At 38.7% G+C, this 14313-nt stretch overlaps 2 protein-coding genes across 2 annotated transcripts; one reads left to right on the top strand and one right to left on the bottom strand.

Moving 5' to 3' along the window:
* Positions 1-26: 26 nt before the first annotated feature.
* On the top strand, positions 27-2093 carry smx5. The gene is made up of 5 exons (XM_077717338.1): positions 27-103; positions 294-361; positions 456-486; positions 721-780; positions 1962-2093. The coding sequence occupies exons 1-5, from the start codon at positions 101-103 to the stop codon at positions 2085-2087; spliced, it is 288 nt and encodes a 95-aa protein (XP_077573464.1). The 5' UTR covers positions 27-100; the 3' UTR covers positions 2088-2093.
* A 1084-nt stretch (positions 2094-3177) lies between these two features.
* On the bottom strand, positions 3178-13781 carry bcl6aa (BCL6A transcription repressor a). The gene is made up of 9 exons (XM_077717467.1): positions 13690-13781; positions 12114-12285; positions 11773-11994; positions 10132-11094; positions 7878-8056; positions 6836-7003; positions 6628-6758; positions 5373-5510; positions 3178-5254 (listed from the first exon to the last, which is right to left on the bottom strand). Exons 1-9 carry the CDS (start codon positions 13718-13720, stop codon positions 5111-5113), a joined length of 2148 nt encoding a protein of 715 aa, XP_077573593.1. The 5' UTR covers positions 13721-13781; the 3' UTR covers positions 3178-5110.
* Between the last annotated feature and the right edge of the window lie 532 nt (positions 13782-14313).

Raw genomic sequence — 14313 nt, 5'->3', positions numbered from 1 at the left:
AAATTCATCGCATTCACTATTACAGTCTGTCGCAGATTGATGACGTTACCCACGTTTTCGACGTCAGTCCAAACGCCGCAAAAATCAAACCGGCACAGCAATGGTGAGAAAACCGGCTCGAATGAATGAATTTATCCCATTTTTAAACCTCTTGACATTTCTAAATGAACATTTTTGTTGCATTACATTCAAAAAGTTATTTAATTGCGAGCTAATTGCATTGTTAGCACTTTTAGCTCGCTGCTAAGCTAACGATCCCGTGTCGTTTTGTGCTCGTTTCTTTTATTCTTCAGCTTTTCTACTCGTTTTTCAAGTCCCTGGTGGGTAAAGACGTGGTGGTAGAACTTAAAAACGACCTAAGGTGAGTGTTATCATTTCGTTAGTTAAGTTATATTAATAACAAGCAAGTCAATGTTAAATTGTTTGGCGTGCGTAATAATTCCTTTTCATTTCAGCATATGTGGGACTCTTCATTCAGTTGACCAGGTATGTCACATATTTATTTTTTATCATATTACTGTTGCATGTTTATTAACATTTACGTGAAAATTATAATATTTTTCAATTAATTCTAATAAGCTAATTACCTTGGATGATTTTAATTAACAAAAACATGGTTGTATTTGCTAGTTTGTCAATGTCTGCTGTTAATACCAATAAAGTTACGATTGAGGTATTTAACACTGATTGACTTGTTCTATTTTACATTTTCTGTTTCAGTATCTCAACATTAAACTGACAGATATAAGCGTCACAGACCCTGAAAAGTATCCACACATGGTAAGCATTGAATTGAATGCTTTTATTGTCTTTATACAAGTATAATGAGGTTTAAAGATTTCACTACATAGTGCACAAATAAGGGCAGATGGACAAATCAATAAGTAGTCCACGTGAGGTCAGCAGAGTGAAGCGTCCGTCTAAAGTCCAGGATGAGTTCCATGGTAGGTTTTGGAGATGTTTAGCACCACTCGCTGAGTCTATAGACACAAAAACAAACAAGTAGACACAATCAATAAATAGTATGGATAAATAATTGTGCGTTATCTTATTGTGAGGACATTTGTGTGCGTCATTTTCGGAATATTTTGAAGGGAAAACAAAGCAAACAACCCTCAATAGGTTGCATCTGAATTTCAGGGTGGAGGCGGGGCTAATAGAGCAAAGAAAGGGATCAAAATGTTAAACAAAATTAGAATTAAGGTAAGATTAAATTTATTTTGAGTGTGTCTGCATCGTAATCTAAGTCAATTTAAATTTGGGCCCGTTGCCGTGCAAAAATATTCACAAAATAGTAATAGATTAGTGGTCAAAATAATAAATATTAGGTAGTTTAAGCAGTACAGTATTTTCACGACTATAAGGCGCACTTAAAAGTCTTCAATTTTCTCCAAAATAGACAGTGCGCCTTGTAATCCAGTGCGCCTTATATATGGAAAAAACAGAAAAAACAGAAAACCAAAAACCACCACTGTCGGATATTAAAAAAAAACAAACGCCTGAACTGAAACAATACTGTTAAATATGCCGATGCCATCTTAGTTTACAAAATCTTCCATCATATATCTCCTCCCCCACTGCAAGATTTTATATAAAAAAAATCCAAAACATCAACAATGGCTGGCTCTAGAGGTGACTGTAAAGTAGCGAGTGAGTGCTTCATACCTGGAAGTCAATAGCAATTACCGAATTTGCACCACTATAAGGCGCACTTAAAAGTGTGAAATTTTCTACAAAATAGACAGTCCGCCTTATAATACAGTGCGCCTTATATATGGAAAAAATGTCATTGATTGAGGGTGCGCCTTATAATGCGGTGCGCCTTATAGTCGTGAAAATACGGTAGTAATAAGTCTTGATTAGGTCCTTAGTGCACAAAAAAACAGGAATGGTCATAAAGGCCTATTGTCCATCTTTGTGGGATTACATTTTGCTAATACGCCATTGTTTTTGCTTTTCAGTTGTCGGTAAAAAACTGCTTCATCCGCGGTTCGGTGGTTCGCTACGTGCAACTGCCTGCCGACGAAGTGGACACGCAACTGCTACAAGACGCCGCCCGGAAAGAAGCCATGCAGCAGAAGCAGTGATCCCAGGTGCGAAAATTGGAGGGTGGGGGGTTGTTAATGTTAATATTTGGGGGTGACATCTTTTTTTTTTCTTCCCATGCTTCATTCAGAAAAATATTTCAGGTATTCGTTACTTAATTTCATATTTAGTACATGGGCAATTATTAGAATTATTGTGGGAATAATTATCATTATTTGATTTGAAGTCAATTTTGAAGTCAAAAAAGCCCAGAAAATTGAATACTTTATTTAGGTGGTTTACAATGGAAACAAAATGGCTGACTTTTGTATGAAAAGTTGTTTTTATGCCTCCTTTATAAAAAAAAAAAAAAAAAAATCAGGTATCCGTAACTTCACTCCATATTTAGAACAAAGGTAATTCTTAGCAAAGAGTACAATTATTATAACAAAATGGTTGACTTTTGTATGAAGTTTTATTTTCCCCCTCTTAGGCATGTTTTGATGTCTGTTTTTTTTTACTGTGTTTTTGCGATTTTATGTTCGGGCTCAGTTTAAGAGCTAATTTGCTTTGTAAATGGTCGCATTTCTGGGAAATAAAAATGCAAAATCAATTTCCGAAATCTGTTTTAACAAATCAAAGAACAATACTAGATTTACGTTACAAAGTATACCTGAAAAACATTTTTCCTACCCATTTTGTTCCAACAAGAACCGTCTATAAAAATCTGAATGTATTAAACTTATTAGTATAGCATATTTTTGAAGTCAAAACAAGTTTTAAATCAAAAATTATGATTTCGGGCTTAAAATTCGAGTCATTTTTCCCCTAAAAAAATTGTTTCCCTTCCAAATTTCTTAAAGATAAAGTTATAAATAAATTATTAAAAAAGTTAAATATTGAAAAAAAGTAACTGAGTAATTTTTAAAAAATGTTGTAAGCCCCCAAAACCAAAAAAAACATGAAAAAAATACTCAATGTATAATCTATTGAATAACGGGTTGCCAGATTCCCTTTCTGGCAACCCACGTCAACTTAACCATACAAAAAAATTATAATTAATTCAATTAAGATATTCCCCAAACCTAACCCCAATTAAAAAAGAAAAAAACTATAAATAAGTATATAAACATAAATCCACTCATTTATACATAGAAAGCAAATACCTTTATTTTACATTCATACATCAAAGGACAATGTACAATAGTTTTTCAATTCAGTTAGAAAATCCCAATCCAAAAAGATTTACAGTGACACATTTTGCATTTTGTTATTTTTTTTGTCATTTTTTTCCAAGGTAGGTGACAAGCATTGAAAAATAAAACACCCACATTCATAAAAACACACACACAGACGTGGGAAAGTCGAGGGTGGGTTTGGGGTACTGTACCTTTAACAGCTGACTTGCGTTGCCGTGGAGATAAAGGCACATTGAATCCACAGTGTTTATGTACAAAGTGATAACGACACAACTGTACGTCGGGAGCGATAACGAGGATCAAGAAAAACTGTAAACCTTCACTTATGGAAAAAAAAAACAAAAATGCAACAACAACCAAAAAAAAGAAGAAAAACACCTTTACAAATACATCAAAAATTGAAGTCAACATCAAAGAAAAATTGGCTCCGCCCGCAGAGAACAATTTATAAATACACAATAAAAGTCAGAATATTTATAATCGTACCTCTCAAATGAGTGGCTCATGCATAAGCAGTTATTGGACAATTATTAATATTTTTTTTCCATTTTTTCATTTTTTTTACTTTTACAACGGTGCTTAAAAATGTAAAGACAAATCCCATAATTTTTAAAATATATTTAACCACACCCATCAGTCATTTTTTCCAGAAAAGTAATTTCTCTGATATAAAATACTGTATTTTTTTAATTATTTCCTTTAAAAAATTGCCTTTTATTTTACATTCCGTTTTTTTTGACAAAATAAAGCTTTATACGCGTAATTCCGGAGCTTGGCGATACATACGTACGTAGATATTTATTATATAGATCTGTACGTATAGAAACCTTAAAGTGACTCTACGTTCACATGTAGTGGAAACCCGTTTTTTTGTCGTTTTTTTAACGTAACGCCATCTTTTTTGATTTGTCAGGACAGTGTGGGACTAGCGTCTTAAATGATTGTACATATTAGGAATCAATATGGCCACGTTTTGTACTATTTTTCGCCCTGGTGGACATTTGAAGTACTGCTACTAAAGGTTTAAAATTGAAAAAAAACTCTAAATTGGGAGATTTCCACGTGCTAAAAAAATGGCAAAGTGCAATAAAGTTCATATTTTTGGCTTGGTAAGATCTAATGAGTACAATTTAAAGAAATTGCGGATAAAAGTGCAACTTTTTTTGTTTTAGGGCACAAAAAATTGGCTTTTTTGAGTGCTATGGTGTTCAAAATAAATTAGTTTTCTAATGATTTGGCAATAAAATGTTGGCAAGTATTAAGAAATAACCTGCTTTAAATAGAATAGCCTTACAATTAAGTAATTTAGTATTAAAAATAAAAAAAATGTAAAAAAAAAAACATTTAGGTTCTGTGTTAGCCAGTATTGTAAACCAAAATAGTACAAAAAAACAATAAAATTAAAAAAACTACCTTATGTGCAGCTATGTAAAAATTTGATGCGTTCACTGACCCCTCAAAAAATTGGAAAAGTGACTTTTTAAAAAACTTAATCACATCTGAATAATGCAATACAACATTTGGCCTTATGTGGAGATCAATCTAATGTGCAAATCTGACCACGCTCTAAAAAGTAGACCAAAAAATATCTTCTCCCAAAAACGCATCTAAAACTCACTAATTTACTTTCGTTTTCCAAACAGTCTTTTTAAAACAGTACCTTCAACAATTGTGCATTCGTCTCCCAAACAAAGTCTCACTTTCAAAACCATCATTTTTTAAAGCGCTTCATAAACGTCAGCTCAAATCGTAATAGACGTTATTTTATGCCAACACTTTTATTAGCGCAAAAAAAGCCTTGTGGCACTCATTTTTTTGGGGGGATGATTGTAACGTAGCTTTGTGGTTGGGGCTTAATCTGTCCACCTTTTGGCGTTGTCCATTTTTCAGCAAGCCTTGGTGAGGTCCGTTGCCATGGCGTCGGTAGAAACGCGGTACTGAATTTTGGTGTTAGTAATGGCGCCATGTTTTTGCCGCAGATGTAGACGCAGCTGACTCTTGTGGCGGAAGTGCAGATTGCATTTCTCACACTAAAATGTGCCAAAAAAGTCAAAAAATTAACATTTTAAGGACTTTTTTTTCAAAAGTTAGCTTCAGGCTAACGTTTTTGCTAGTTTGTGGTAGACGAGGAATAAGATGGAGACTTACGTGGTAGGGTTTTTCTCCCGTGTGGATGCGTAAGTGGCTCTTAAGGGTCTGCAGGTGGCGGAAACGCGTCCCGCAGATTTCGCAGGGGTAGGGTTTTTCGCCGGTGTGGATCAGTACGTGGGCTCGGAGGTGGGCGACCTGTCGGATTGAAGAGCCAGTTAGCCGTGAAGAAAAACGATTAGCTATGGGAGGATGCTTAATGTGGGATGTGGCCGACTTCCTGTTTTTGAGGGTTTCCAGCCAGGTTAAAATATCGACTGTCTTATTTTACAGTACAAGGAGTCCTTGTTCTTGACCTATCACGTTTTGACTTTGGTGGAAATTCGGGTTATGTTGCTAGGAAGTAGAGCAGTAATGTGTGAGATTGAGTCCACGTCACTTGATTTTGGGGATCTGATTTACAGAAAACCAACCCAATTTAGCAAAAAAAAAATAATTTATTACAAAACATTTTATTTAGACTATTATTCTTGTCCATCTTGATTTAGTAGATTATATATATGTATAGGTATGTATATATACAGTGTTCCCTCGGTTATCGCGGTTAATGGGGACCGGGACCACCCGCGATAAGCAAATTTTCGCAAAGTAGGGATTCCCCTTCAAAAATGCTTAATTTGAATTTAATTCCATTTTTTAAATTTTTTTTAAATAATTTTTTTAATTTTTTTACCCTAGAGTACACCATATAGAATACGGGGAGAGAGATTGAAATTCATGTTATAACAAAAAAAAAAACCCTGTAAAATGTTTTTTCAATGTAATATTTGTATTTTTATTTATTTATTTTCCCCCCCAAAAATCTGCGAAGCTCTGAGTCCGCGGTAACTGAAGCGCGAAGTAGCGGGGGAACACTGCATATGTATATGTATATGATATGTATATGTATACATATATCAAAAAAATTGGCGACTGAGAGTAGCGTTTGTATATTATCTTGCGTGGGTTTTCTCCGGGTACTCCAGTTTCCTAATTGGTTGAACATTCTAAGTTGCCCCTAGCCATGATTGTTTGTTTATCTCATTGTGCTGTGATTGGCTGCCCACTGATTCATGGTATCCCCCCCATAGTTAGCTCGGCTAGGCTCCAGCACCCCTCGTAGCCCTTGCGGTTCAGAAAATGAATGAATACAATTTTTCCATTGGGGACATCTTTACTAGTAAATATTTTGTGATTTAAGGACTCCCTGTACTTGATTTTTTGGATCTGGCAAAATTTTAATATGAATAATAATACTAATAATTAAAAATGTCACCTGTACGAAGCGAGCGCCACACGTCTCGCATTTGTATGGCTTCTCTCCTGAGTGGATGCGAGTGTGAGTCTTGAGGTTGGCTGGTCGGTTGAATTGAGCACCACAGATGTTGCAGCGATATGGCTTCTCGCCTGGAAACAGTTTCAAATATTGTTCATTTTTCAGAGCCAATAGGGAAAGAGAATGTGGGTAGGACCGGGACACACACCTGTATGGACCGTCTTGTGGCTAGCCAGGTTACCCTTGTAGCGGAAGGCGGCTTGACAACGGTCGCACTTGTAGGGTTTGTCGCTGTGGACTTGGAGCGAGTGCTGCTTCAGAGCTTCCTCTTCGGAAAACTTGGAGTCGCACTCGTTGCAGAAGAAAGTGCCGTTTTCTGGTCGGGGAAAAGAGGGCCGAGGGTTAGAAAATGGGCGGAGACGAGGACAGGAACGGGCACAGAGAAACAGCCGTGTGGACTTGGTGCTCGGACATTTGGTCGCCGGTCAAATGGTGACTGAGAGTTTAATATCTAAAGTACTGTTCAGTACATTAGCCGGGCGACCAATCGTCCCGACGACCAATCGCCCCGACGACCAATCGCCCCGACGACCAATCGTCCCGACGACCAATCGCCCCGACGACCAATCGTCCCGACGACCAATCGTCCCGGCGACCAATCGTCCCGGCGACCAATCGTCCCGGCGACCAATCGTCCGGGCGACCAATCGCCCCGGCGACCAATCGTCCCGGTGACCAATCGTCCCGGTGACCAATCGTCCCGGGGGACCAAACGTCCCGGGGGACCAAACGTCCGGGGCGACTAATAGTCCCGGGGACTAATAGTCCCGGGGATCAAACGTCCGGGGCTACCAATAGTTCTGGCGACCAAACGTCCGAGCACATTAAAATCATATATTTTGGATGTAGCAGGGCTTCCATAGCCAGGTGTATTATGGGAAATGTAGTTCAGTTTGAAACAAATTCCGCAGTTAGAAGTACGTTGGCGGACATGAGTCAGGTTTTTTTTTTTTTTAATGTGGTGCAATGAGGCAAAGGAATGTTATGAACTGAAATTTATTAGACAAATCTGGTTATGCAATCAAGTTCTATTGTTTATTTAGAAAAAAATAAAAGCTTTGTAAGTATTTTTTTTCTTTGAGCTTTTATTGAAAAGTTAGAAAGTGCTTTAAAAAATCAGATAGAATTGAAATGGCATTTTTTTCAGGACCGTAGTAATCCCATAAAAAGAAGTTTTTAGGAGAATTTACCACAACTGGAGTCAGAGTACTCGGAGTGCATTTCGGTTCCGTCCTCGCCAAGACGCGACCGCGAAGGGCAGACCTCAGAGTGCTGCGGGGATTGGGCGCCGCACGTCGAGCAGTTGAGCCGGTTTAGGAACCGAGACGCGTGTTGACCTTCGGCGTTCCTCAGGGAGACATCCAGGGAACTTGCATAAAGAAAGTCGAAATGTCAATCAAAACATTCAAGGAACTACTAGAGTTTTCCTTAGCAGATATAATTGGACTTTATGTTTTTTCCGGGGGTGTCGTAGCCGTGCTTACGTCAAAAAGGCGCCAGAAATATTGTGTAATTCAACTTTTTCAGTATTACGGCAGTATTTTAGGTTATAGAAAGCTAAACGATAACAAAATATTGTGTGAAGTTTTACTAACAGTTTTTGGATAATTTTTTTGTACTTTTTTTGGGGCAAAAATCTTCATCAGTAAGAAAAAAATATTCCAATTATTCCTCATACCTCCAACAAAAATGCTAACTAAATCATAATTGTAAAAATATAAATTAATGCATTCAGTTATTCAATTGAATTTGAAGTTAAGTTTTTTTTATAATTTTTTGGTACTTTTTTGTGCAAAAAAATCTAAATCATTTTTGTCAAAAAGTTTTAACAGTAAGATAAAAATATCCCTATTATTTTTTATGCATTCGACAAACATGCTAAATAAAATCATAATTGTAAAAATATTAATTAATACATGCAGTTATTTAATTGAATTTGAATTTACTAACAGTTTTTGTATAATTTTTTGTACTTTTTTGGGCAAAAAAAATCAAAATTAAGTCATTTTTGTCAAAAATCCTCATCAGTCAGAAGAAAATGTTCCAATTTTTCCTCATAACTTCGACAAAAATGCTAACTAAATCATAATTTAAAAAATATAAATTATTACATTCAGTCATTCAATTGAATTTACGTTAGATTAGTATCAGGAACAATTAAAAAACATTTAAAAAAATAATAATTAGATGCCTAAGAAGACATTAGTTGACTTTCTAGTTTCTACAATTAAAGCATTCAAAAGAAAATCAATAAAAAATCATCTTCAAACTACTGGCCAACTTTTTCGAGTGTCATAAAAAAAAACAATACAAAACAAAAAAATGTAGATTGTCAGGAAAAACAAGTCGGCAAAATTCCAAAAGCGCTTCAAGTATGAATTCTTTGCGGCTTTTCAACAAAAATTCTTTTGGCTCCATTAAACTAACGACGGCAAATTTACGCAAGCGAAAAGAATGACTTTGTTTTCTAATGTCACAAAATCTATCTATAAATATTTGTTAGTCCAAAACTGCCCCCCAAAAAATTGAGGCAACAAAACTCTAAAAAAAAATCCCTTAACTAAGCTTTTTTTGTCATTAAATCGGCAATGAAGTTTTAAATCAGTGTTTTCCAACAATTTTTGGCAGACTTTTTACAGTAAAAAAATCTCAAGGCACACCAAACTATCAGTAAATCTAATTTTAATCTAATATCGCCTATTTTAACATTAAAAAGTCATTCTCATTAAACAGGACTTCAATAATCTCCCCCAAATTATTCCAAAATCATTTTTTTTGACAGATTTAACATGAAAGTCAAATAGCCTTCAGTTAAAATAACAAATGCAACAATTTTTAACCTAATTTTTAACTTTTTCCTTCCAATTTTACACCAAAAACAATTTTCTCGCAGAGACAACTTTACGTCGCCAAAAATCGACGCCCCTAAAACCAAAAAACTTCCGGTTCACATCCCATAAAAACATAAAACGACGTAAATCTCACAATATTCCAACATTTTTTCCCCTAACTTAACATTACAAAAAAAAAAAAAAAAAAACTGAAGCCCAAAAAAAACCCCAAAAACTTCCAGTTGCCTTTCCATCAAAAAAAAAAAAAAAAAAATGACTTAAATCTCGTTAGTTTACAACTTTGTCCTCTTTACAAGAAAACATCAACTAAAGTTGACACCCAAAAAAAAAAACAACCAAAAAACTTGTTTCCAGTTACCTTTCCCTCAAAATAATCCAAAAAACCCAACTTTAATCTCATAATACCACCATTTAAATCTTATTATAGTACAATCCATAATTTCATATTCCAATTCTAACCTCATAGTCCAATTTTAACCCCTAATACTAACATTCCTCCCTTGTATGATAACCCCCGTACGAATTTTCATCAAAAAAACACCGTTCAACAAAACCAGATTAAACCAGTCCCCAATCCAAAACATTCTCTCACCTGCCAATGATGTTATTGAGTCGACTACTTTGCGGCATGGGATGATCCTCCACATTTACCCGCGTATTTTGCGCCTCCGGGTTGTCACCATCCCTAGTATGGGGGTACGTCTGCGCACCCCCACGTTGCGGAGACCGCAATCCGGGGTCTCGTGGACTAGCTTCGTCCTCCCTTGCACTCTGATTCAACACGATGAACTTATACTTCTTCCAATTGCGAGCTTTAGGGTCCTGCGTCCCTGACGTTGACTGCGGCACCCCCGAAACCGCCTGCGAAAGCCCGGCGTTCTTGCTACTGCTGGACTCGGTGGGCGAATTAGGCTGGCAGTCTGACTTTAGGGGGCTTTGTGGGCTACTCATTAGACTTTTACGCCCTGGTGGGTAGTGGTGGTGGATCGGTTCTCCTTCAGGGGGCGGAGCCTGCTCCTTGTCTTTGTGGTTGTTGTGATGGTGGTGGTGGTGGTGGTGGTCCAAGGTCAACACGGGGTAGTTCCGCTTCCTCCCATTGAGGCCTAATGGTAAACTAAAACCCTCATGGCTTTCCTTCTTGACCTCGTCTTCGCGTCCAATTTCTCTCGGAGCGAAGTTGGCGGCGTGGAGGACGCCGGACGAACCCACGGCTCGGGCGTACTCGGCCCGGCCGATAACCGCCGCGTCGTGAGGGTGCTTGTGGTGAATCCCACTCCGTGACAGTTCGCCGAAAGCATGTTTAGCGTCGGTTAGCTTACACAACGGGAAGGGAAACCCCGGTACGGGGAATTGACCATACAGGTGGTAGTTGGTAGGGGTGCCGACGCCGTTGAACATGCCGGCGGCGCCGTATGTTGGGCGTGGGTCCCGGAAGGGGGCGACACGGCTGTGGAGGGCGTCCACTACGTCGTGGGGACGGTAGGCGTGGACGTCTTGGGGCATGACTAGGGGGCTTACTAGGAATTCGTCGCGGGGGAGTTTAACGGTTGGATCACTGCGGGAGGAGAAATTACGTCAAAAATACAAAAAGTGAAGATGAAGACTGAGAAAATAAGTCCTTAGGACTAACGTATTTTCACGACTATAAGGCGCACCGCATTATAAGGTGCACCCTCAATGAATGACATTTTTAACATATATAAGGCGCACTGTATTATAAGGCGCATTGTTTATTTTGGAGAAAATTGAAGACTTTTAAGTGCGCCTTATAGTGGTGAAAATACGGTAATTGCTATTGACTTCCAGGTATGAAGCACTGACTACTTCACAGTCCCCTCTAGAGCCAGCCATTGTTGATGTTTTGGATTTTTTTGGTATAAAATCTTGCAGTGGGGGAGGAGCTATATGATGGAAGATTTTGTCAACTAAGATGGCATTTGCATATTTAACAGTATTGTTTGTGTTTTTTTAATATCCGACATTGGTGGTTTTTCGTTTTTGGTTTTCAGTTTTTTCCATATATAAGGCGCACTGGATTATAAGGCGCACGGTCTATTTTGGAGAAAATGTATGACTTTTAAGTGCGCCTTATAGTCGTGAAAATACGGTAGGTTCCCTATTGGGATACAAAACCTAGATTTGTTCCCAACCCCATAGAAAGTCTGATAGATAGTCCGCTAAAGTAGACTACGGTCTCGAACCCCAAACCCCATAGTAACATTTCTCCACCAACCTTGACTTGATGAAACGGTGACAAGTATCCACCACATGGTCCATCTGTAGGTAGACCGCCGTATTCATGATAGCTACGATCAAACTCTCCCTTAGCGCCAATCTGGACGTGTACATGAAGTCCAGCAGGATAGCAAAACCCTCAGGGTCCACTTTGGGGTCCAGACTAATGGCGTTGAGATTGCACTTGTGCGCGTCGGTGAAGATGGTGTAAAACAGACCGCTATTTTTTTTACATAAAGACAAAAAAACAAGGGATTATCAACATAAATTCGGACCTTCAGTTGTTTTTTTGGCTTCAGGCCATGAATATCTTTTCAATCCAGTTTTTTTAAAGCGTACCTGCAAGCCATGAGGACGGTTTTATGCGCCCGGAACTGCTGCCGGCTCACCAAAATGGTCACGTCGGTCAGAATATCCCGACTTCGTAGACGGTTCAGGTTTAGCAGGACGTCGCTAGCATGACGCGTGAACTGGATGCAGCTGTCAGTCAAGCAAGACATCCTGCTGACTTCTAGATTACATTTAAAAAAACAACAACACATGATTTAGTTGTCAAAAGCACTTTTTTAAGGTGAAGTTCCACTCTCAAGCCACAAGAGGGAGCTATTTCGTTAACTAAAAAAGCCTAGTTACGGAACATTAAATTTTGACACGTTTTTTTTGTTTTGTTTACCCCCCCCCCCCCTGCTTTTAAAACGCAGTTCTGAAGGAAATGAGGGTTGACAAGAAGAGGACAACAAATTATTTAAATGAATTACAATAAGGGGGCAGTGTGCATAACCATGCCAGCGATTAGACTGCGCGTGGCAAAAAAAATTGCGTGATAGAATTAAGCCGTGAATAAACATTTTATTATAATAGAAGAAAAAAAGCAATCTTATGATTTTAATTACTGTTTGTAATAACGGGTTTATTACACGCTAAAATATTTTCATGCAAAAAAATAATAACATTTTGCCCAAATAAATGCAACTTTCATTTTTTTTTAGATAATTTTTTTCCTCACAAATATAAGTAAAAACACTAAGCCCTTTTGGAAGCGAATAATTAAAATTTAACGGTTTTCAAAAAGGGAGACACATGTCAAGTGATGTTCTGTCACGGGTTAATCATCAACTACATATTTGTCGTACATATCGCAATAACAATTTAACTATTTAACTTTATATTTTAACTACCTAGACTTTCTGCACAATCTTTTTAAAATCCCACGTTCATAACTCAAAACAATTATAACATTGTTTTAAATCCAACAAGAAAAAAAACATGCAACGTGCAAAACCTCTACTTACGAAAAAAAAAACAAGTTGACAACTCCACCGCGGAAACACGCACTCACACGCAACAACACCACGTTACACAAATCCATTTTTTTTGCACATTTATGGAACAATATCACGTTAAACTCATCACGCATCCGACGTTTCAAAACCACCAAATACACGATAGAGTTCCCAAACAAAATTTAAAAAAAAAAATCTCAAATCAAAGTTAGTCCGGACTGACAACCGGGGAGGGGGCGGCTCCGGCCCCTGGTTGCAGCCGCCTAAGGCGCGCCACATCCCGGCTACAGCCACCGCGAAGCACCGGGGTGGGTCTGGAGGAAGGTGGAAGGGGGTAAAAACGGAACGCTTTCGCCGGGAGAGGGATGGGGGGATTAAGGGGAGGGGAGGACGGCGAAAGACGCGTGCTTGCTCGGTTGTTTGACAGCCGGAGCAACCGCCGCCGCCGCCGCCGCCGCCACCTTCGCCGCTTCAAGTACGCACGCACGCACGCAGACAAATTAACCCCCTAAAAATGTTGTCATTAAGCGAGGCCGTAAAGTGGCCGCTAAATGGTTACAAGGCGAGCTGGGAAGGAAGAGCAGAGGAGGGTAGTGATGACAGAATAAAAATGAATTTTTGGAAAAAATCACCTGGTAGCGCTTTCCTAGAAACTTCTTGCATCACCACTTCTAAGAAGCCCAGTTCTAAGAATCAGACCAGCTCAATTCTCGGAATTTGAGCCCGGGAATGTACCATCCTATCCGTCCAGGGGGGGGAGAGACTCTTAATCCCGCTTTGTCTTTTACCTATCATTTCATAACTTTTTTCAATTACAACCCTATCGGTATGAAATTTGAATATTCTCTCACTATTCATGTTTTGCCTTCAAATTTGTTAAAATGTAATTTTTTGTTGTAAAATTGTTAAAATGAGAAGAGAGCGCTAGGTTGGACTCCCCTGCTAGGTTGGTTGAAGCCAAAGGGAGTTGACGTCACGTCTGTGAGCTCCGCCTCCTTCGCGGAGCTTGGGAGAAGTGGAGCCGAGTCGTTACGTGCTAGCGAAAGGGGCTGTTTAACGTCGGCCGAGCCGAGCCTGGGTCTAGCCGAACCGGCGTAGCCGTCGGGGGGTTGTCGTGGACAGCAAATTTCAAGCTCCTACTTCGGTTTAGACGGTTAGTTTAGGCGAGCGCGTGTTGCTTTGAGGCTAACGGTTGCATGTTTTTGTGGTCGGCTTGGAGTGATGGACTTGTTGCTCGGGCGTCCGATTGTCAGCGA

The sequence above is a fragment of the Stigmatopora nigra genome, chromosome 5 (genome assembly GCF_051989575.1).
Source record: "Stigmatopora nigra isolate UIUO_SnigA chromosome 5, RoL_Snig_1.1, whole genome shotgun sequence".
NCBI classification, from domain to species: Eukaryota; Metazoa; Chordata; class Actinopteri; order Syngnathiformes; family Syngnathidae; genus Stigmatopora; species Stigmatopora nigra.
Note: the sequence above shows the minus strand (reverse complement) of the source record. Positions and strands in the feature narration are given on the sequence as shown.